General features: G+C 44.0%; 1 protein-coding gene across 4 annotated transcripts in view; it reads left to right on the top strand.

Moving 5' to 3' along the window:
• Window positions 1-24,834, top strand: part of ano6 (anoctamin 6) — a 128,053-nt gene that overhangs the window by 81,552 nt on the left and 21,667 nt on the right. For all 4 annotated transcript variants that reach the window (XM_078219724.1, XM_078219722.1, XM_078219721.1 and 1 more), the window contains 7 exons: window positions 3,991-4,096; window positions 6,261-6,321; window positions 7,769-7,911; window positions 8,795-8,872; window positions 12,236-12,461; window positions 18,873-19,042; window positions 21,410-21,507. In XM_078219724.1, the coding sequence (XP_078075850.1) occupies window positions 3,991-4,096; window positions 6,261-6,321; window positions 7,769-7,911; window positions 8,795-8,872; window positions 12,236-12,461; window positions 18,873-19,042; window positions 21,410-21,507 (882 nt within the window). The remainder of the gene's footprint in view (window positions 1-3,990; window positions 4,097-6,260; window positions 6,322-7,768; window positions 7,912-8,794; window positions 8,873-12,235; window positions 12,462-18,872; window positions 19,043-21,409; window positions 21,508-24,834) is intronic.

Below are 24,834 nucleotides of genomic sequence, written 5' to 3'. Positions count from 1 at the left end.
TCATCTTCAGCTGCTTCAGCAATGACCTTCCTTCTATCATAAGGTCAGAAATGGGGATATTCACTTATGACGGAACAATGTTCAGCAGCATTTGCAACTATTCAGATACTGAAGCGGTCCATGTGTTGGGGATGGCCTAGTCAGTGACTTCCACATCCCATGAATGAATGTTTTAAAAATTGCTTGCCTGTTAACCGTGTAACTTAAACATGCTGAACCATTCAAAGGGGCGGCGTGATGGCACAGTGGTTAGCACTGCTGCCTCACAGTGCCAGGGACCTGGGCTCAATTCCTGGCTTGGGTCACTGTCTGTGCGGAGTCTGCACGTTCCCCCTGTGTCTGCGTGGGTTTCCTCCCACAGACCGAAAGGCGCGCTGGTTAGGTGCATTGGCCATGCTAAATTCTCCCTCAGTGTACCCGAACAGGCGCTGGACTGTGGCTAGTAGGGGATTTTCACAGTAACTTCTTTGCAGTGTTAATGTTTTTAAAAGTTTATTTATTAGTGTCACAGGTAGGCTTACATCAACACTATAATGAAGTTACTGCGAACGTCCCCTGGTAAGCCTAGTTGTGACACTAATAAATAAATAAATAAATCCACATGTTGTTTGGAGAGGATTGCTCCTTACTTACAGGCAGCTGCACTGTTTGTTAAGTTTACTAGGACATTGCAGAATCTTTTTGGAAAAGTACAGAATATTCCTGGAAACTAATGGATTTTAATATTCTTTTATCCCAATGAATGCCTCACTGGGACAGGAAAATATTCTTGGGAAACTGCTGCATGATGAAAATCAGTGAAAGATTTTACTTTTCAAAATTATTTTATTTTGCAAAAGCATTTTCAACAATACTTAACAGACCACTGGGATACAATAAATTGCTGGCACACAAACTGAACCAACCAGACTGGTATTCTGCATGTTCCTTTGCTGTTATAGACGCATTCTATTCAGATAAGTTAGCAGTGTTTGCTGAGTGTGTGGCTTACAAATATTGTTTTTTTTTAAGTTTACTTATTCGTGTCACAAGTAGGCTTACATTAACACTGCAATGAAGTTACTGTGAAAATCCTCTGGTCGCCACACCCCAGCATCTGTTCGGGTACACTGAGGGAGAATTTAGTATGGCCAATGCACCTAACCAGCACGTCTTTCAGACTGTGGGAGGAAACTGAAGCACCCGGAGGAAACCCATGGGGAGAACGTGCAGAGAACATGCACAGTTACCCGAGGCCAGAATTGAATCTGGGTCCCTGGCGCTGTGAGGCAGCAGTGCTAACCAGTACTAGCCACCGTGCTGCCCATATTGTACAATTCCATGTTCTTTTGCAGTGCTGTTGGCTTGCTGTTTTTTTTTTTCACTCCAAATATTAACATGTTAACAGATTCAGAATTTCATGTTAAAAGCCATTCTATTCGATGCTGTTAAAATTAGAGTTTTACTTTAGGATTCACTTACCGCTGAAGAAAAGTTTCCACATTGTGATCCTTCCAAGTGACGTACTCCATTTTCTCCAAAACCACATTTCACAACTTTGTAAACTTTGGACGTCAGCATATCTCGAGGTCTAAATTTCAGCCCTGTATATCAAAACATCCCACAGTCTCTTTTCTTAAGAATCTTGTCTGATGAGCAATTCTTTATGTTTGAAGAATGCATTATTTGGCATGGTTATTCTAGCTCTGATTTCTTTATGACAGTGACCACCTTCTGATGAGCTGTTTCTCAGCTACACCTTTCCAGCAGGTGACCATTATCTTGAGCACTGCTTTCCCATCATCATTTCTTCCAACCTGCATAACGTTCACTTTTTGCATTAATTTGAATTCCATAAGCTCTCATCACTTCATTTATTCTATCTATAGATCTTCTGCTGTGCTGGTGACTAGGTCCTGGCTATCTGTAAATCTCACTACTTTTACCAGTTGACCTTCTACTTTGACGCCTTTATCTTCTGCATAAGTGTTAGAGAAATAAAAGCAAAATACTGTGGATGCTGAAAATCTAAAATAAAAAAAACATAGTGCTAGAAAAACTCAGAGATCTGGCAGCATGCTCTGTATGGAGAGAAAGACTCAATGTTTCCAGATAAATATGATTGTTCTTTGAAATTTTTCTTCCCCATTCCGAAGAAGAGTCATATTTGATTTTAAACGTTAACTCTTTTCCTCTCTGCACATGCTGCCAGACCTTCTGAGCTTTTCCAACACTTCCCGTTTTTATTTCTTGTTAAGGCCCAGACCAGAAACTCCAAGGTGCTTTGTGAAGTTAGCTTAGACCCTAAGTTTTACCTTTGATTTTGGCATTGGTGAGCATAAGGTGGTTTACTCCAGGTATGATTCAGATGACCCACTAGGAAGCTTTTATCAAACAAAGTCTATTTAAGAACACAGTTAGAATATAACAAAAAGAATTAGAATTTTTTTTAACCAATTACAAGACTTAAACATAGTATAATTCCTAACAACTAGCTATCTCTGTTGTTCCAATTTAAAAGCAATACCCCATAGACATACATCCATCTCCAGAATTAGTTAGCATTAAAACAAGAATGCTCACGTGATACTAGATTTCCAGCTTTTAACATCTACAGACAGAAATTCACACAGCAGTTTTTAGAGAAGGACATATCCTCAAGAAAGCAAAACAGAGAAGTAAGCCTAGTCTCTCGCAGCTTCCAGTCTTCAGACTTCAGAGATAGGAAAGGACAAGTCTCTCTGCAGCTTCCAAAACAGCATCTGAAAAACCAAGCTGGAATTCTCTGTGAAAACATAGCTGTCCCCAGTCATATGACCTGACCTGTCAATTTTCCCAATCAAGCTCTACTCTGCAATCCCAGGGGAACATTAAAATGACAGAACCCTGCATTAGTTCAGATTAAAACAAACATGATGTCAGTCATGCTGCTTCAGGAACAATGGAGGGCACCAGCTGCAGACAAAACGGCTCTGACAAAATGCCAGGGACTGCTTGAATCATCCTGCAGAGAAACATGAGTAAAATACATATCTTAAAGGCACAGTATCATCACACTGGAAATAGTCCAGGCCTGCTGACCATGGCTTTGGTCCAGGTGCCGCAATCTCAGCTTCACAACTGTTTTGGGCACAGGCTATGATTCTCTCCCATGTACGCTAATTCAGCAATAGGTCAAGCACATTACTTTTTCAAAGTTATTTGCATTATTTGTTGATGTCTTAGAATTTTACAAAATTGACAGTAATTCATGTTTTTAAAAGGATACGTCCATGCACAGTTCGGACGGGGAGAAAAAGTACACTGTTATATTATTAATAATATCACCTCAATGATGATATTGGTACAAGAATGAGACTTGGGGCAGTTCGAGCTCGCCCCCAAATCCATTCTCTGTTTCATGACATGCATTATTGTGCAGCCTTCAAAAGAAAAAGCCTAAGGCTAACCACTCTGGCTAAAAGCCACGAGGGAAAGTCACTGCTGGATATGGAATGTGGATTATAAACAATCATTTACAGGGAAACATCCATTGCTGCTGCCGCCTAACTCACTGTCACTTTAATTCGACCAAAAGCAATTCAAGAAGTTGATGCCAATTTACATTGTTTAATTCACGTTACCCAAATATTTGCATTTTCATGCAAAATGCGATTTCTTTAGCAGGCTGGGCATAGCGGAGTGATGTCATTGGTTTTTTCCATGTGTGCAGACCACTGTGCGTGCATTGGCTACTGACAGTTATCTTATGTTGATTGGAGTCACAGTGGTCAGGGTTTTCTGGCCCTGACCTCAACTGCTGCATCCCCCGCTGCGGGTCCCGCCACAACTGGGCTGGAAATCACTTGCAGTAATGTGGATTTGGTTACTTCACCACTTTACCCATTCCGTTATCATAATTTGTTGTCAAACAGAATACAAGGTTTCATATTGCAAAGAACTACATAATGTATAAACTGCTGTGCCATATTACAGCAATTAGATTTTTGGCTTATTTTTCCTATTTTACAGTAAGGAAGTTTGTGATCCTGAGATTGGAGGCCATATGATCATGTGTCCCCAATGTGATCGAGATTGTACATATTGGAGACTCAATATTACATGCCAGTCATCAAGGGTGAGTTCATTCAAAACACCTTCTACCATGTGCATATGTTCTTTAAGTGCAACACTTCTGAAAATAACCAATGATCAGAATTTTATTGCAGTGTGATTCTTACTCCTAGACGGTTATGTGAAATCAACAAGAGATCTATATATTCATAATATATACTCACAACTTGTAATTCAGTCCTGACAGCAGGATAATTATTTTCCTTGGTCTATTAACAATTATACCAATTAAAACGTTTATGGTAATGAGGGACAATTTAAGAAAAAGACCTTTCAAATTGCTTAATACCAATCTGTTAGTAACCAGATCGGAAACTACAAGATGTATTATGAAGTTAGCCTGGACCCCAACTTTTTTTTGATTTTGGCATTAGTGCAAGCAATTGGTGTTTTGCTCCAGGTATGATTCGATTGACCCACAAGGAAGCTTTTATTAAAACAAACTTTATTTAACAACACAGTTAAAATATAACACAAAGAATTAACACAACTTTTGCCAATTGAAAGACTTAAACATGACAAGGTATAATTCTTAACTGCTAGCTATCTCTATAGTTAGTTAACTGCTAGCTATCTCTATAAGCAATACCCCGACAGACAAAAATCCCTCTTCAGAATCAGTTAGTGCAAAACATATAGGCTTGCATGGGTACTAGCTTCCAGCCTTTTAACATCTCTGGACAAAGACATAGAAAGACACCTGTCTTCTGACACCCAGACAGCAGCCTCCAGAGAAAGATCTATCTATCAAAGATCTATCTGGCAGGTCCCAGACTCCATTCTCCAAAGAGAGAGACAGAGAACTACTTCTCTCTATAAAGATTCCAAGCAGCAACTGTGTTTGTTTCTCTTTGTGAGTCTAGTCCCACCCAGTCACATGAATGTTCCTGTCAATCAACCTAATCAGACCCCAGTCTGAAAACCCCCCGGGGAAAACACTAAAATAACCAAACTGCATGAACCCCGATTAAAACAAACACTCGAGCAATTAGGATCAATTATGCTTCTGCGATATCAACATGTAGGCTGCCAGTTATAGACAAAGCGGCACCGGGTAAATTGAGCTGACTTCCACAAAAAAACCTGCACAAGAAACGTGACACAAAATACATTTCTTAAAGGCACAGTATCGTCACAGATCAAACCTATAAAGTACATGTAAGTTGTTATTATTTCAGACCAATTTGGTTCAAATGGCACCTAAATTAAAGCACAAAAATGCAATACTAGAATCTATATGAATCATAATATCATAAGAAATAAGAGCAGGAGCATTTGACCCATCACAGCTGATCCGATTGTGTCCTTAACTCCACTTTGCTGTCTGTCCCTTATATTTCTTGTAGATGAAAAACCAATCTGATTCGGCCTTGAGTACATTTAGTAACTCAGCCTCCACTACTATCTGTGGTAGAGAATTCCAAAGACTAATTGATGATTCTGTGAGAAGAAATTCCTCCTCATCTCCATCTTAAATGGGGAACCCCTCGGCTGGGATTTTTTTCTCTGATTATAGGCTGATGTCGGGTGGGAAAAGCAGTGTTGAAGCCGGAAAATACATTTATCCTGGTAAGCCCCTCTCAGAATCCTAGATGTTTTAATAAGGTTGCCTTTCATCCTTCTATGAGATCAACTATTCCAGTAAATACTTCAGAAAAGTGAGGTCTCCTGGACAAATCCAGGAACAAAAAGGGATAGTGTGTTTAAAAATTAGATTTGCGTGCACGTACGTGACATTTCCGGTATCTCCATCGAGTGCAGCTATCCTTTAAAGCAATAAGAAGTTATTTTATAGATTGAGCCACCTCTTTAAGCTTTATATTTTGCAGGAAATGCAAAAGTAAATACATTTACTGCACCTTAATTTCAATTTCAAACCTGGTGGTGAGAAATTGAATACAATGTAATTTAATTTTCCTCCGTTTCTCAGACATGCCCCTCCATTATCTTCTTTTCAGAAATGCAATTTCATAATTTGTTTCAAATGTTGCAGTTTATGTCAAAACCCATGACAACCACCTTTAAAATTGCCTATAATTTTATAAAGATATAGTTTCACTTGCAATAACTGAATCCCGTATAAGAATGCCACGAGACATTTCAAGTCCTGTTTATATTCGGCATTCTAATGTGCTCGGGTTTATTACATTTTCATATATATTCCACAGAAATTATCTGTATTTGACAACTACGGAACTCTCGTGTATGCAGTGTTCATGGGAATTTGGGGTAAGTTACTAACAGCTGTTTTTTTGGAAGAGTTATTGTATTTACATTGTTTCTGATCATTGCTCTCTGCACAAGCAAAACTTTAAATAGACCCATTGGCTAACCTTTGAGCTCAACAATCAGCTGGAAAAGGGGAAACTATGGCTTGTAAAAGAAAAACACTGGAAAATCGTTTTGTACCACCCAAGGCAATCACACTGTGAACAGAGAAAGAACGGCTACAACAATAATTTAACAACAATAATGGCAATAGGGGCTTTAAAATGGCTATTCTGGCGAGAGCTAAGCATGCTGGGAATTTTGGTCAATTTATAGATTAAAACCAGATGCGGGTCATAAAGAGACTCTGGTCTGGGAGCCGTGATCTAAAGCTTCCTGTGTTGGTCAGATCAGCGAAGTTGTTTACATTAACTGTGACAGCGTGACTCCAATTTTTATGACTGCTATGTATGGGACATGTAAAATGAACTAAGCATCATGGCATCATTCAAAAGTAATTTCACTAGATGTTCGAGCCATGCGATCAGTTTCTGGTTGCACAGTTGGCTGGATGACAGAGAATCTTCTGGAAGCAAGTGGAGAATTGTGGATAAGAGACATGTATCTGTGCTTCTATAAGTTTCCCTAAATGGATTTGTTGTACACTTTTTCATTATATGATTTGGTTATCTGTTCTAGAAGACTTTGTAGGACTGACTATTCCGTCATATCTGAGCTCTGCAAAAGGTTCTTTTCCCCCTCAAATAATTAATCCGACCAAACTGAAGTGGAGGGCAGCAAGATGGCACAGTGGTTAGCACTGCTGCCTCACAGCGCCAGGGACCCGGGTTCAATTCCAGCCTTGGGTCACTGTGTGGAGTTTGCACATTCTTCTGGTGTCTGCATGGGTTTCCTCCAGTTGCTCTGCAGATGGACAGATTAGGTTGATTGGCCATGGTAAAATGCCCCTTAGTGTTAGGGGGATTAAATACGTGCAGTTACGGGAATAGGGCCTGGTTGGGACTGTTGTCAGTGCAGACTCGATGGGCTGAATGGGCCTAGGGGAATTTCATAGTAACTTCATTGCAGTGTTAATGTAAGCCTTGCTTGTGACTAATAAATAAACTTTACTTTAAACTTTAAAGATTGGCCTCCTTCTGTACAGTAGGGATTCTATGATTATAATGAAATTAAACAAAAGGGAAAGATCTTCATGAAAAATAGCTGTTACCTTACAGCAGTGTAACACTATAAGATTAAAATGCAGCATAACAGCTGGTTCTTGCACATGCTCTGATACAGTGATGATATTCGCTTTCATTTTTTTAAGATCTTACCATATAAAACCCTCCGTGCACTTAGTTTGTTGCTGGATTTCGAACCTACTGATTGTTAGTCATTAAGTCGTGTGCTGATGCACATTCACTGATGTTTGGTAGCTATTATAACCCTACATAATGCTTGGCAGTGACTTTGTTTTTGGAGTTCTGGAAACGCAAGCAGGCAGAATTGGAGTACGAGTGGGACACGGTGGAATTGGAGCAGGAAGAGCCACGCCGGCCCGAATATGAAGCAAAATGCACAATTCCAAAAAGAAATCCAATTACACAGGTAAATGAGTGAAAGGAGATTGGCTGTCAAGACAGTCAAACTGCATGCAAGATAACTTGTTAAGATGATTTTGCTTTCACCTTGCATTTGAGTTTATATCAGATGTGCAAGTATATACTCACTGTCACACAAAAATGAAATTCTCCATTGTGTGGCCTATCCAAGACCAGAAAAGGCTAAGCAATCTATTGTAGAATGAAGAAAAATCCAATCTATGCAATGCTCTCTCCCTCCAAACTTGGCAATGCAATGAAGTCAAAAAGAAGGATTTAAATGTTTATTTTGTTTTTGCTTGTGGTTGCTTGCGTTGCACTGAGCAAAGTTTTTGAGTTGTAAATGAGCAGAGAAGAGACATTTTAATGGCTTTAGATCAAGCTCTGTGAGATACATCCAAACAGAGACCTGGATCTTTACTGTTCATTCATTTCCATTATATAGCCCGGAGATTTTGAATCAAGGCTTATCATCTGAATGACAGACTGGCAAGGCGGCACAGTGATTGGCACTACTGCCTCACAGCGCCAGGGACGTGAGTTCGATTCCGGACTTTGGTGACTGTCTGTGTGGAGTTTACACGTTCTGCCTGTGTCTGCTTGGGGTTCCTTCCATAGTCCAAAGATGTGTAGATTAGGTGGATTAGCCATAGTAATTGCAAGCAGTTACATGGATATGGTAGAGAGAAGGGACCAGGGTGGGACGGTCTTTCAGAGAGTCGGTGCAGACTCGATGGGCAGAGTGGCTCCTCTCTGTACTGGGGATTCTGTGGCAAATTACATGCTTCTAAATTTAAGAATTAAAAAAAAACGTAATAGGAAAATTGTACATTCTTAAATTTACGAAAATTAACAAAAGTACTGGATAATAGTTATGACTTTATTTACAGGAAGAAGAATTGGTTCCTTACTCAGCCTTTGGAAAATGTATGAGACTAGTTTGTGGTGGGAGCACAGTTCTTTTCTGGGTAAGATCGCTGTGGATGCTGTTAATATTTTTAACAATATTTCTATGTGTATTCATTGCAAGGAGGTAGGGATATAGTGTGGTTTCTGATTATTTTAAAAGGAAAATGCTCATGTTGAAATAATCGTCACAAAGTTCAGAATTTTTCAACAAGCGAAAATAGGAAAGGGGCAAGCATGTTTGCTACACTTGTACAAATCAAGAATGGGCAAAAACAAAGTTAATGAACCAAAAAACCATAGGGGGTATGGCAGAGAGAATATGATGCGTCAAGGTTGTGTCTGTGGTGACATTAGTTCTTCAACAGGAGCTCTTCACTACCACTTAGTCATATATCTTAAAAATCCTTTTTAAACACTTTCCAAATTCTCAATGATATTGTGGTCTCTTCCTCATTAGCTACCTGCGGTAAAGATTTCCAATTTCTGAGAGACGTTTTGTTGTCAGTTTGGTTGACTAGACGGGGCAGAGTAACGCCAACAGTGCAAGCTCATTCCCCATGCCAGCTAAGTTTGTTCTTTGGGCCAGCCTCTTCATCTTTCTGCAGAGTGATATTGTGGCGCAGGTCATGGTTGGCAACCCATCAGACAATGAGGATGCCCCATACAGAGAGAGCAAGAGAACAAGATAAACACTTGAATGGAAATGTCCTCTTCTTTCATCTTCTAACGGTAGATTATCCATTCCCAGTTTGTGCTGTGTCTGTTGTGTTTCTTTTCACAGTGCTTTTCTCTGACTCGTACTTATGCCCTCTTCACAATTAAATTTCCTACCGATCTTTGTGTCATTTACAAATTTGGCAACCATCCCTTCAATCCCTTCATCAGGTCATTAATACAAATTGTAAGTCGAGGTTGCAGCATTGATCCCTGTGGAACACCACTTGTTCCATCTTGCCAACCTGAAAAAGACCTATTTAAGCCTACTCTCTGCTTCCTCTTGGCTAGTGAATCTTCTGCCCAGGCTAATATGTTACCCCCATACTATGAACTTTTATTTTCCACAGTAACTTTTCATATGGCACTTCATAAATGCCTTCTTGAAATCTAAGTACTATAAATTCATCCTTTATCCACTTTCTCAAAGAACTCCAAAAAGTTGGTTAAATACTATTTCGCTTTCGCAAAACCATGTTGACTCTGATTATCTTGAACTGTTATAACTTCTTTAATAATAGCTTCTAACTTATTGCTATGACAGATGTTGAGCTAATTGGCCTGTAGTTTCCCACTTTCTGTCTCTTCTTGAATAATTTGCTATCTTCCAATCTAATGTGATCTTCCCCAACTCTGGGAGTTTTGGAGAATTAAACCAATGCATCAACTATCTCAGTAGACTCTTTTAAGACCCTAGAATGAAGTCCATTAGAACCCAAGCTTTTATCAGCCCGTAGCTCCAACCAGTTACTCAGTATCGCTTCGCTGGTGGCTGTAATTTTTCTAGGTTCTTCCCTCCCTTCCATGTTCTGGTTCGTCACTGCTTTTGGGATGTTAGTTGTAACCTCTGTTGTGAAGACTCGAGCAAAATATCTGATCGATTCATCTGCTATCTCCTTATTTTTTATTCTCATTTCTCCAGACCCACTTACTATCGGACCAATGCTCACTTTGTTAACTCTTTTTAAAAAATATTTATAAAGTTCCTACTATCTGTTTTTATATTTCTGGCTAGCTTGTCCTCGTACTCTATTTTCCCTTTCTTGTTAACCTTTTAGTCATTGTTTGCTGTCCCTTGTGTCCAATCTTTTGGCCTGCCACCCTACCTTTGCAGAATTATATGTTTTTTTTCTTTAAGTTCAATACCACCTTTAATATTTCCTGTTAACCACGGATGGTGGGTCTGACCCTTGGATTTTTTCCTACTCCCTAGAATGTATTTATTCTGTGCAATCTGAAATATCCCTTTAAATGTTTGCCACTTCATCTCCATTGACCCATCCCTTAACCTAATTTGCCAGTTCACTTTCACCAGCTCTGCTTTCGTGCCCTCATAATTGCCCTTAGTTAAGTTCAAAAACAGAGGGTGGAATTCTACCTTTTTTTAATGCAGAGTGTGGCAGTGGGTGGTAAATGTATGAAGGGTCGGGTTCCACAACGTCACGCTGGCAAACCCATCCCAGCAGCAACTTAGTTTTTCGAAGATTGGGGCACCCCTTTTAAAGGCCGTGTGTAGTTTGCACACGTCTGTGTGGGTTTCCCCACCTCCCTGCCCCATGTTACTGCCCAGGCATGACCCACCCCCCACCCCATCCCCCCCTCAGCCCCCCCCCCCCCCCCCCCCCACCCCCCGCCTGAGTGTTACACTCACTTGAGCTCCTCTGGGGGAGGGGGGGGGGGGGGCGGTCTGTCCGCCTGGTGTATGCCGTGGGAGACCGCCACTTCACAACCACCCCTGACAAAGGTCCCCATCATACTGTAGGTGAGCGGGTGCCAAAATCAGCATATTAAAGGTCATTAAGTCTGGTTAGCGAGCCAAAGATCTGAATAACATGCTGCTCACGCCATAATACAGTTGTTATAATACAGTCAGGTGAGAGTGTGCAGGCCATTTTTTTAAATGTCTACGTGATTATCAGGGACATGTTCCCAGAGTGTCACCACCCCTTTGATTCCATGCCATCTGCCTTACAAAGTCCCACCGCCTCGGGCGGCACGGTAGCACAGTGGTTAGCACTGCTGCTTCACAGCTCCAGGGACCTTGGTTCGATTCCCGGCTCGGGTCACTGCCTGTGTGGAGTTTGCACATTCTCCTCGTGTCTGCGTGGGTTTCCTCTGGGCGCTCTGGTTTCCTCCCACAGTCCAAATATGTGTGGGTTAGGTTGATTGGCCATGCTAAAATTGCCCCTTAGTGTCCTGAGATGCGTAGGTTAGAGGGATTAGCGGGTAAAATATGTAAGGATATGGGGATAGGGCCTGGGTGGGATTGTGGTCAGTGCAGACTTGATGGGCCGAATGGCCTCTTTCTGCACTGTAGGGTTCTATGGTTCTCCCCCCCCAGTTCCTCTCTTCCTCCTGCCTGGACTCTCTGAACCCTCCCTTGGCTGTTGAATGAGAGCCTGCCGCTCCCACTGAGGGTTCGAGTTCCACAGTTAACCAACTTAGCCCAGCCGCAGCATATTATGGCTGCAAGGCAAGCTGGCATCATGAGGCTGCAGGCTTCCTCGGCGCATGTTAGTTCTGGCCGATTTTCCTTCCGGGGGGAAGGGGCGGTGGGTGATGGACTGCTCATGTTCCGTCCCCCTTGGAATAATGCAGCCCATAGTTTAAAAGTCAGAATACCTAAGAATTATGAGTGATTTTAGAATTAACCTCCTTTAGATTTCATTATACTTAGAAGCTTTTTTAAAAAACTAATATTCTTCCAGATCTCGTTGATCATTGCCTCGGTGGTTGCCATCATAGTCTATCGGCTGGCTGTCTTCTTTGAGTTCTCTGTCAAACTGCGTGACAAGATAAGCGACCTGGAACCGATCCGAGATTATGTGACTCCACAGATGGCCACTTCCGTCACAGCTTCCATCATTAACTTTTTGTTCATTATGCTTTTGAATATACTTTATGAAAGAGTAGCAATATGGATCACCGACTTTGGTAAGTTTCAGGTTTTTTTTCAATGTCAGTAAGAGTGAATCAAAACATTTTCATCTGCAGGACAAATCTTTATTGCGGTTAGCAAGGCCAAGGCGGGATGTTTCTGGCCATTCACATCCCGCCGCCCCTGTGAGCGAGGACAGAGCATCCTGGAGGACGAGAACCTCTCCTGGTCCCTCCACGCCGACACTATAGTTAAGAAATCCCACCAACGCCTCTCCTTTCTCAGGAGGCGAAGGAAATTTGATACGTCCACTTCGACACTCACCAACGTTTACAGATGCATAGAAACATACAAAATTGGTGCAGGAGTAGGCCATTCGGCCCTTTGAGCCTGCACCACCATTCAATATGATCATGGCTGATCATGCACTTTCAGTATCTCACTCCCGCTTTCTCTCCATACCCCTTGAGGAGCCACATCCAATCCCATCCACTGACTCAGTCTACACTTCCCGCTGCCTCGGAAAAGCAGCCAGCATAAGCAAGGACCCCACACACCCTGGAAATTTGATTTGATTTATTATTGTCACGTGTATTAGTATACAGTGAAAAGTATTGTTTCTTGTGCGCTGTGCAAAGTATACCATACAGAGAGAAGGAAAAGAGAGTGCTGAATGTACTGTTACAGGATGTAGAGAAAGATCAACTTAATGCAAGGTAGATCCATTCAAAATTCTGATGGCAGCATTGAGTCAGTTGGTACGTGTCCTCAGACTGTTGTATCTTCCCAACGGAAGAAGGTGGAAGAGAGTATGTCTGGGATATGTGGGGTCCTTGATTATGCTTTTCTGAGGCAGCGGGAAGTGTAGACAGAATCAGTGGATGGGAGGCTGGTTTGCATAATGAGCTGGGCTTCGTTCACAACCTTTGTAGTTTCTTGCAGTTTTAGACAGAGCAGAAACTATACCAAGCTGTGGTACATCCAGAAAGAATGCTTTCTATGGTGCACCTGTAAAAGTTAGTGAGAGTCTTAGCGGATGTGCCAAATTTCCTCAGCCTACTGAGAAAGTAGAAACATTCTCTCATCTTGTTGCTGTGGAGAAAGGCAGAGCTGTGACTGGTGACAGGATTTTTGGGGTAAGAATTAGTTTTAAGTACTTTTCCGCGGGTGTTATTTATTTATTTAATTTAGTTTTAAATTTTGGCGCGCAACCGGCAGTGGCCGCCGGGTTTACTGGGAAGGGTCAAAAGTTCTATATAAGTCAGTTAGTTGGGAGGTTAGTCCTCTTGTTGCTGTGGAGAAAGGCAGAGCTGTGACTGGTGACAGGATTTTTGGGGTAAGAATTAGTTTTAAGTACTTTTCCGCGGGTGTTATTTATTTATTTAATTTAGTTTTAAATTTTGGCGCGCAACCGGCAGTGGCCGCGGGGTTTACTGGGAAGGGTCAAAAGTTCTATATAAGTCAGTTAGTTGGGAGGTTAGTCCTCTTGTTGCTGTGGAGAAAGGCAGAGCTGTGACTGGTGACAGGATTTTTGGGGTAAGAATTAGTTTTAAGTACTTTTCCGCGGGTGTTATTTATTTATTTAATTTAGTTTTAAATTTTGGCGCGTGGCCGCGGGGTTTACTGGGAAGGGTCAAAAGTTCTATATAAGTCAGTTAGTTGGGAGGTTAGTCCTCTTGTTGCTGTGGAGAAAGGCAGAGCTGTGACTGGTGACAGGATTTTTGGGGTAAGAATTAGTTTTAAGTACTTTTCCGCGGGTGTTATTTATTTATTTAAGTTAGTTTTAAATTTTGGCGCGCAACCGGCAGTGGCCGCGGGGTTTACTGGGAAGGGTCTCTTGAGTTTTTTTTTTAGTGCACAGGAGGTTTAAAAGGCAGGTCCCACTATCTAGCGGGCAGCGTTGGGAGCGGGCAGCGGAGTGAGACGGAGCTGAGTGAGAACTGAGGGGCTTTGGCTCATCGGGCTTAGGCAGAAAGGGCGCGCAGGGGTGAGTTTCTTATTTTTAAAAAATTTTATTTATAAGTTACTTTTCTCCGGGTACCTTGGTAGAAATAATTTGGAACAGAGAGGAATAATCTTCATTCACTTTTTTCCCTGTGTTTAAAAGGGCAATTATGACTGTCAGGCCAGTATGTTGTTCCCAATGTAGGATGTGGGAGGTCCTGGAGGCTCCTAGCCTCCCGGACGACCATATCTGTGCTGGGTGTGTTGAGCTGCGGTTCCTAAGGGACCATGTTAGGGAACTGGAATTGCAGCTCGAGGACCTTCGCCGGGTTAGGGATAGTGAGGAGGTCATTGACAGGAGCTATCGGCAGGTGGTCACACCGGGACCACGGGAGGAGGGTAACTGGGTAACAGTGAGGAAGGAGAAAGCTCGGGTGATGGTGAGCACCCCGGTGGATGTGCCCCTTAATAATAAGTACTCCTGTCTGAGTACTACTGGGGTGGACAGCCCACCTGGGGGAAGCAGCGGTGGCAGTGTCTCTGGAGCTGAGCCTGGCCCAGTAGTGCAAAGGGGTAAGGAAAGGAGGGTAGTGCTAATTGGGGACTCTACGGTGAGAGGGTCAGATAGGCGTTTTTGCGGACACAGACGGGACTCTCGGATGGTGGTTTGCCTCCCTGGTGCAGGGGTCCGGGATGTCTCTGGTCGAGTCCCAGAAATCCTGAAGGGGGAGGGAGAGGAGCCCAAGGTCGTGATGCATATAGGTACTGCTGACATCGGTAGGAAGAGGGAAGGGGTCATGAAAAGAGAATATAGGGAGTTGGGTAGACAGCTGAGAAAGAGGAATGCAAAGGTAGTAATCTCGGGATTGCTGCCTGTGCCGCGGGAGAGTGAGAACAGGAATCGGTGGAGAATTAATGCGTGGCTGAGGGACTGGAGCAAGGGACAAGGATTTGGGTACTTGGATCATTGGGACCTCTTTAGGGGCAGGTGTGACCTGTTTAAAAAAGACGGGTGGCACTTGAATCCCAGGGGGACCAATATCCTGGCGGGAAGGTTGGCTAAGGCTACTGGTGAGACTTTAAACTAGAAAGGTTGGGGGGAGGGAATCGAAATGAGGGGACTGAGAGCGAGGAGGTTAGCTCGCAAATAGATAAGGAATGTAGACAGGGTAAGAGGGAGGTTAGACGAGTGAGGGAGAAGGGAAGTGCTCAGGCTGAAGGTCTGAGATGTGTCTATTTTAATGCCAGGAGTGTAGTGAATAAAGTGGATGAGCTTGGAGCGTGGATTGCTGCTTCGAATTGTGATGTGGTGGCCATTACGGAGACTTGGATGTCTCAGGGACAGGACTGGGTGCTTCAGGTGCCAGGTTTTAGATGTTTCAGGAAGGACAGGGAGGGAGGCAAGAGAGGGGGGGGAGTGGCACTGTTGATCAGGGATAGTGTCACGGCTGTAGAGAAGGTGGACGCCGTGGAGGGACTGACTACGGAATCTCTGTGGGTGGAGGTTAGGAATAGGAAGGGGTCGGTAACTTTGCTGGGTGTTTTCTATAGGCCGCCCAATAGTAACAGAGATGTTGAGGAGCAGATGGGGAAACAGATCCTGGAGAGATGTAGGAATAACAGAGTTGTCGTGATGGGAGATTTTAATTTCCCAAACATAGATTGGAATATCCCTAGGGCTAGGGGTTTGGATGGAGAGGAGTTTGTTAGGTGTGTCCAGGAGAGTTTCCTGACACAGTATGTGGATAAGCCTACTAGAGGAGAGGCTGTTCTTGATCTGGTGCTGGCTAATGAACCTGGACAGGTGGAGGATCTCTCGGTGGGTGAACATCTTGGGGATAGCGATCATAATTCTATCTCCTTCACGATAGCATTGGAAAGAGATAGGGTCAGGCAGGCTAGGAAAGTGTTTCTCTGGAGTAAAGGGAAATACAGTGTCATCAGGGAGGAAATTAGACGGGTAAATTGGAAGGAGGCATTCTTGGGGAAAAGTACCGAAGGAAAGTGGAGGATTTTCAAGGAATGTTTGTCTGGAGCTCTGCATGACAACGTTCCGATGAGACAGGGGGGTGTTGGTAGGGTACGGGAACCGTGGTGCACGAAGGTTGTGATGAACCTGGTAAATAAGAAAAGAGAGGCGTACAGAAGGTTCAGAGAGCTAGGAGGTGTTAAGGATTTAGAGGAGTATACGCGATGTAGGAAGGAGCTTAAGAAGGAAATTAGGAGAGCGAGAAGGGGTCATGAGAAGACCTTGGCGGGTAAGATTAAGGAGAATCCCAAGGCTTTCTACAAATATGTCAAGAGTAAAAGGATGAGATGTGAAGGCATAGGACCCTTAAAAGGTGAAGGGGGAAAAGTTTGTGCGGAACCGTTAGAAATGGCGGAGGTGCTTAATGAATACTTTACCTCGGTATTCACGGTGGAAAGGGATCTGGGTGGTTGTACTGCTGGATTGCGGAGGACAGAAAGGATCGAGCATGTGGACATAAAGAAAGAGGATGTGTTGGAACTATTGAATGGCATCAAGGTTGGTAAGTCGCCGGGACCGGATGGGATGTACCCCAGGTTACTGTGGGAGGCGAGGGAGGAGATTGCGGAGCCTTTGGCGATGATCTTTGCATCGTCGATGGAGACGGGAGAGGTTCCGGAGGATTGGAGGATTGCGGATGTGGTCCCTATATTCAAGAAAGGGAACAGGGACAGCCCGGGAAATTACCGACCGGTGAGTCTAACCTCAGTGGTTGGTAAGTTGATGGAGAGGATCCTGAGAGACAGGATTTATGATCATCTAGAGAAGTTTAGTATGATCAAAAGTAGTCAGCACGGCTTTGTCAGGGGCAGGTCGTGCCTTACGAGCCTGGTTGAGTTCTTTGAAAATGTGACCAAGCACATTGACGAAGGAAGAGCGGTGGATGTGGTCTATATGGACTTCAGCAAAGCGTTCGATAAGGTCCCCCATGCAAGACTTCTTGAGAAAGTGAGAGGGCATGGGATCCAAGGGGCTGTTGCCTTGTGGATCCAGAACTGGCTTGCCTGCAGAAGGCAGAGAGTGGCTGTGGAGGGGTCTTTCTCTGCATGGAGGTCAGTGACCAGTGGAGTGCCCCAGGGATCTGTTCTGGGACCCTTGCTGTTTGTCATTTTCATAAATGACCTGGATGAGGAAGTGGAGGGATGGGTTGGTAAGTTTGCTGACGACACCAAGGTAGGTGGTGTTGTGGATAGTTTGGAGGGATGTCAGAAGTTGCAGCGAGACATAGATAGAATGCAAGACTGGGCGGAGAAGTGGCAGATGGACTTCAACCCGGATAAGTGTGTGGTGATCCATTTTGGCAGATCCAATGGGATGGAGCAGCAGTATAAAATGAAGGGTACCATTCTTAGCAGTGTAGAGGATCAGAAGGACCTTGGGGTCCGGGTCCATAGGACTCTTAAATCGGCCTCGCAGGTGGAGGATGCGGTCAAGAAGGCGTATGGCGTACTAGCCTTCATTAATCGAGGGATTGAGTTTAGGAGTCGGGAGATAATGCTGCAGCTTTATAGGACCCTGGTTAGACCCCACTTGGAGTACTGCGCGCAGTTCTGGTCACCTCATTACAGGAAAGATGTTGAAGCCATTGAAAGGGTGCAGAGGAGATTTACAAGGATGTTGCCTGGATTGGGGGGCATGCCTTATGAGGATAGGTTGAGGGAGCTTGGTCTCTTCTCCCTGGAGAGACGAAGGATGAGAGGTGACCTGATAGAGGTTTACAAGATGTTGAGGGGTCTGGATAGGGTGGACTCTCAGAGGCTATTTCCAAGGGCTGAAATGGTTGCTACGAGAGGACACAGGTTTAAGGTGCTGGGGGGTAGGTACAGGGGGGATGTCAGGGGTAAGTTTTTCACTCAGAGGGTGGTGGGTGAGTGGAATCGGCTGACGTCGGTGGTGGTGGAGGCAAACTCGTTGGGGTCTTTTAAGAGACTTCTGGATGAGTACATGGGATTTAATGGGATTGAGGGCTATAGATAGGCCTAGAGGTGGGGATGTGATCGGCGCAACTTGTGGGCCGAAGGGCCTGTTTGTGCTGTGACTTTCTATGTTCTATGTTCTATCTACTTCTCTTCCATCAGGAAAAAGTATGCAGTGCGCCAATCAAAACACAATGCTACTGGACTTCATTTGCTTGACATGTTGCTTTTCATGATGTTTAATATGAAAGTGTGTACCTGCAATGCTGAAGATATCAGTGTCCTGTCGAGTGTCTGCTTGTCTTTGTTAGTTGCACTTTGCCTCTGTATTGGAAGGTTATGACATAGGGCCCCTCATCAAAACTTTAGTGCAGAATGTAGTCAGGCACTCAATCCTGGCTACCCATTCAGATGCATGTTCAGGGTGCAATAAGAGGATTGAAGGTTGCAATTGGAGGGTTGCTCTCCTGGAAGGTGACAATCAGCTCCACTGATCTTCCAAACCCGTCTCGTACAAAAATATACATTTTTTAAAAATGTTATGTATTTCTGATTGATTCCCTCTTTTTTTCACTCAGAGCTTCCCAGAACGCAGACGGACTATGAAAACAGTTTGACCGTGAAGATGTTTCTCTTCCAATTCGTCAACTATTATTCCTCCTGCTTCTACATTGCTTTCTTTAAAGGCAAGATTGTAGGTTATCCTGGAAAGCCAGTTTACTGGTTGGGACGATTCAGAAATGAGGAGGTAACAAGAATTATCACGCCACAAAACATTTGTCCAGCATTTTAAATCATATATTTGCCACTGGTATTTTAGCATTTAGGTTATGGTAATGTTTCTGTTGCTGAACTAGCAATCCACGGGTAATAATGAGGAGAAAATGAGTTCAAATCCCACTGTATAAGAAGGTTATGATATAGGCCCCTCATCCCACTGGAACTGTTTGAAGTCTATGCCAACTATTCATTATTTTACCTTCCATTTCTAGAAGCTCTCATTTTTGTCCATTAATGTTCCTACCATTAGTGTTAAGATGACTAGTCTATAATTCCCTTGCTCATCCTGTTCCCCTTCTTAAACATAGGAATCATGTGAGCTATTTGCCATTCCTCTGGCACAATATGTTTTTTTAACATTATTAAATTTCTCTCTGCTCTCCCCCAGATTTCTTTAAAATATGTGGTTGCAATCCATCCAGACCAAGGTCTTTATTTTCTTTGAATCATAAAATCCCTACAGTGCAGAAGGAGGCCATTCAGCCAATCGAGTCTGCACCGACGACAATTCCACCCTGGGCCCTATTCCCGTAACCCCACATATTTACCCTGCTAATCCCCTGGGGCCTCCAAACCCTCTGCAACACACAGACATGGTCATCACGACTGGTTGTTGCTTTGAAAACCAATAATGATTGGTGCTGGTGTAATGTCACACCACGGAGGGGGAAGGAGGAGAGGATCATCATGGGTGGGCGCTATGATGTAAAGCCGTTTAAATTAGATTTAAATTTATTAAATTTCTTGTCTTTGGGGATGGGGGAGGATCTCAAGCTGAGATCTCGCTGGTGCAAAACCATTTAAAGTTAGTTTATTAGTCACAAGTAAGACTTACATTAACATTGCAATGAAGTTACTGTGAAATTCCCCTAATCGCCACAATCCGGCGCCTATTCGGGTCAATGCCCCTAACCAGCACGTCTTTCAGACAGTGGGAGGAAACCGGAGCACCCAGAGGAAACCCACGCAGACACAGGGAGAACGTGCAGACTCCACACACACACTGACCTAAGCCGGGAATCGAACCCAGGTCCCTGGCGCTGTGAAGCAGCAGTGCTAACCACTGTGCTACCGTGTCGCCCAATTTTGGCCCTATCATGAGATTTAGTCATAACAGAATTTTCACCCGCGGTGAACAGGCCCATTAAATCCCGTCCATTGTATCTCCTGTTAAATAGGCTCATCCCTTAATTTATGTTTAACCATCTTTTTAGACTCCTGTAACTCTGTTTATTTGTTTATCTTCAATTTTCTTTTTGTAGTCTTTTCTATGCTCTCATTCCCTGTTTTGTTCACATTTCGGCTGCTCGTATTTTTTATGGCTCTCCGCCCCCCCCCCCCCCCCATTGTATTAGTTTAAAGCTCTTGTCCTCACTCCGTTTACCCATTTTGCTAGGACATGGGCCCAAGCTGCTTCAGGTGGAGCCCGTCCCATCAATATAGTTCCTTGCTGTCCCAGAACTGTTGCCAGTGTCCTTTGAAAAGGAATCCCTCACTCCAGTACCAGCCCTCTATCCCTGATCTGTCTGCTGCTGTGCCAGTTTGCATTTATCACGGGCAAGAACCCAGAAATTGTTACCCATGAGGTCCTGCTTTTTACCTGACTTCGAATCTGAATTTTCTTTTAGCAGGTTCTCTTTCCCCACCGATATAGTTTTTTACAACACAGACCATAACAATATGTTTACCCCATTCCTTTCCAAGTTCCTTCGAGCTGCCATGAAATATCCCTTATCCTGGCACAGGGTAGGTAATGTACCCTTTGGGATTCTTGTTCTTGGCGGCAGCCGGTAGATCTATATTTTAGAGTCCTTTATTATGACCACATTTCTATTTTACTTTTCACCCTCGCCACCCCCACCCACTACTTCTCTAGACAGTCTTCTGAGCCACAGTGTTCAAACCTTGCTTTTTTTAAAATTACCCGGGAGCTGAGGGAGGTTACAGTTCCCCTGTTGTTTTCTCTGTGGTAATTACTCAGCTGATGAGAGTTGCCTTGGCAACCAGTCGGCACGTAGCATAAATAGTAGTAATCATTTGAAATTTGGCATTCTTTCTTTTGTCCTGATGAGTGCAGGACGAAAAGTTTCTGCAACATGTCTCTTTTCAGCAATATTGAAGTTCTGTGCTACCAAGTGACTGTTTGTATATATCTTTCAAGATCAATTTTAAAATGCCATATAAACATAAAGAAAATGAGGTAGCTCTTTTTGTCAGCTGCAAAGACTCTAGGATGTATTTTCTCGGATACTTTCATTAAATATTTATTTTTAAAGCTATTCCTGTAAACTGCTCAGCAAGGGAAGGAGTAACCTTTGTGTTGTGAAATTTGCAGTGTGACCCAGGAGGCTGTCTTGTAGAACTATCAACCCAACTGCTGATTATAATGGGAGGAAAAGCAATATGGAACAACATTCAAGAAGTTCTCATTCCGTAAGTTAATGCTGTCTTCAGTGCAAATGATTATAAAAATTTACATGGTGACAAAATATTTTCACAACAACAGCATCTTACATTTCTACAGCACCTTTGACATAATAAAGCATCCATTAGACCATAACATATAGGAGCAGAATTAGGTAATTTGGCCCATCAAGTTTGCTCCGCCATTTGATCATGGCTGATGTTTCTCAACCCCATTCTCCCGCCTTTTCCCCGTAACCTTTGATCCCCTTACCAATCAAGAACCTATCTATCTCTGTCTTAAATGCACTCAATGACCTGGCCTCTACATCCTTCTGTGGCAATGAATTCCATAGATTCACCACTCTCTGGCTTAAAAAATTCCTCCTCATCTCGGTTCTAAAGGATCATTCCTTTACTCTGAGGCTGTGCCCTCGGATCCTAGTCTCTCCGATTAAGGAAACATCTCATCCTCGTCCACTCTATCCAGGCCTTTCAGTATTTTGTAAGTTTCAGTGAGATCCCCTTCATCCTTCTAAACTCCATCGAGTACAGACCCAGAGGCCTCAAACGCTCCTCATTCGTCAAGCCCCTCATTCCCGGGATCATTCTCGTGAATCTCCTTTGGACCCTCTCCAAGGCCAGCACATTCTTCTTTAGATACGGGGCCCAAAATTGCTTACAAGATTCCAAATGTGGTCTGATCAGAGCCTTATAAAGCCTCAGCAATACATCCCTGCTTTTGTGTTCTCAAGGCACTTCATAGGGGCGTTATCAAACAAAATATGACACTGAACTACATAAAGAGATCTTGCATCAGATTACCCAAAGTTTGGTCAAAGAGATTCGTTTTAAGGTGTTTCTAAAGGAGGAAAGGAGAGGGAAGGATGTTTTAGAGTTTAGAGCCTAGACTGCTGAAGGCGCAAACACCTATGATCAAGTGATTAAATTTGGAGATGTTCAAGTGGACCGAGTTAGAGGAGTGCAGATATTTCAGAGATTTGTGGGTCTGAAGGAGATCACAAAGTTCTAAAGGGGAAAATCCGTAGAGGGATTTGAAAACAATGATGAGAATGTTAAAATAAAGATTGGGGGAGTGGCGATTCTCCCAGCTCGCTGCGATTCTCCCAGCTCGCTGCGATTCTCCCAGCTCGCTGCGATTCTCCCAGCTCGCTGCGATTCTCCCAGCTCGCTGCGATTCTCCCAGCTCGCTGCGATTCTCCCAGCTCGCTGCGATTCTCCCAGCTCGCTGCGATTCTCCCAGCTCGCTGCGATTCTCCCAGCTCGCTGCGCCGCTCCAGCAGTGCAACGGGCTGGGAGACATCAACGGAGGCCTTTTAGCGAGCTCCCCGCTGGGTGCCACAGCCTCCGCGCATCTCCCAGACACAGATTTTTTAATGTCATCAGCTCCGCGCCTGAAATTGAGCTGATTTCAATATTTAAATTATCATTTGAATATCATTAGCAGGCCTGGGACTGAAGTCTCCGGGCTTGCTAGTGTGTGTCTCCCTCCGTCAGGAGTGGTTCACTCCAGCAGGGTTTACAACAGCTCCCCACTAACGGGGAACTGGCGGCCTGATCCCACTGGAGTGAATAGAGGCCATGGAAACCCCCCAGGAGTTCAGGGGTAAAGGGGGTGACCCCTTGGCAATGCCATCCTGGCAGTGTCAGCCTGGCTCTCGCACTGCCGAAAGGTCAAACAGGCAATGCCCAAGGGGCACTTTGGCACTACCCATCAGGCAGTGCTGAGGGGGGCAGGGCCTATTGGGGGCAGGGCCTGTTGGGGGGCCGATCGGTGGGATGGGGGGTGCCCGCTGCCACTCTGTATAGGGTTCGGTGGGAAGAGGGTGATCAGGGCTGGCCATCCGGGTGGGGGAGGGAGGGAGGTCGGGACTGCTTGGGCAGGGGAGGGAGGGGTGGCCGGGGAGATAGGCAGGGTGAGAGGGGTACATCGATGCTGGCCCAGAGAGGTCCGGGAGGCCAGCAATCGGGAGGTCGGCAGGCCAGCGATGGGGAGGATCGCAGGGCTGGCCAGCTTTCGGGAGGCTGACAGTGCGGTGCTACCGCACATGCACCGATCTCCACTCTGACAGATCGGCACAGGCGCAGTGGCCCACTCAGCACTGTGCTGCCATCCTCTCCAGTGGGATTGGCCCCGCCCACAGATTTTCACCATGAATCACGCCAGGGCTCTCTACAGTGCTCAGAGTGAGAGAGATTCATTTTGAAAATCCAGCTAAAATAACCAGCGGGAGTTACTCCAGTTTTTACGTGAATTCGGCACTTAGAATTTTTCACCCCCATTTTACCAGGAGTAAATGTTCGTCAGCACTGAAGGAAATAAAATCTGTTTTAACTCTCATTACTCAGTTTTTAAAAGTTTTTACTGTCTAGAGTTATGTATAAGTTTGGAAGTTTTGATCACTGTTTCTGCATCGAAGGTATGTATGAATGATTGTATGCATGGATTGCATGATGCCTGCACCTTACTGTTGGTAGTGGATTCACCTGCTGCAGACCCAGTACTAGTATCCATTTTGGATTCTCCACCAATTCTCCCTGCTCTCAGGTTCCTGGTCTCCAATCCCTGTGCTCTCACAGTACTACGTGGAACATAAAATTGAACTTCCCCATCTTTGGGAGTAACAGTGATCTTATTTGTGATCATGGGCTGTGTGAGAATATTTTGATTGGAATGCAATCAGACCTGTATTCTGTAAATTAAAATATGTGTTGCCAGCATGTGCCACCCAGTCCCCAGGTCAAAAGCTAAAATTAGCACTTAGTCAAATCAACTTATGCATGAAGGAGAAGGTGGGTTTGTTTAGTGTGGACATGCAAATACCATATGAGGAATATTCATGTACCTGTACTTTCCTGTTCACTAATTTAAAACACTAAAGCCTAAGAAAACAAGGAACCGGGCATGACTCTTTGTCTCAAATTCATTTTTGCTGCTCACTTCGCATTGGCAGAGAGCAATGGGGTAACAAAGCAGCCTGACATTCTGGAGAAGAGAATGTTCTGAAGAGGCTGTTGTTTTGGATGAGTTTGAGTTTATGTAGAGTGGAAAGTGATGTAAATGCACATGACCTCAAATGAGCATCAATTCTGCAGTTAGGTTAATCAGCCATTTCTTGACTTGATAGAATCCCTACTTTACATTAGGCCCATCGAGTCTGTACCGACCACAATCCCATCCAGGTCCTATTCCCATAACCCCACATATTTACTCTGCTAATCCCCCTAACACTAGGAGCAATTTAGCATGGCCAGTCAATCTAACCTGCACATCTTTGGACTGTGGGAGGAAACCGGAGCACCCGGAGGAAACCCTCGCAGACATGGGGAGAATGT

Source organism: Mustelus asterias, chromosome 9 (genome assembly GCF_964213995.1).
Source record: "Mustelus asterias chromosome 9, sMusAst1.hap1.1, whole genome shotgun sequence".
Taxonomy (NCBI): Eukaryota; Metazoa; Chordata; class Chondrichthyes; order Carcharhiniformes; family Triakidae; genus Mustelus; species Mustelus asterias.
This window is presented reverse-complemented; position numbering and strand designations above follow the sequence as displayed.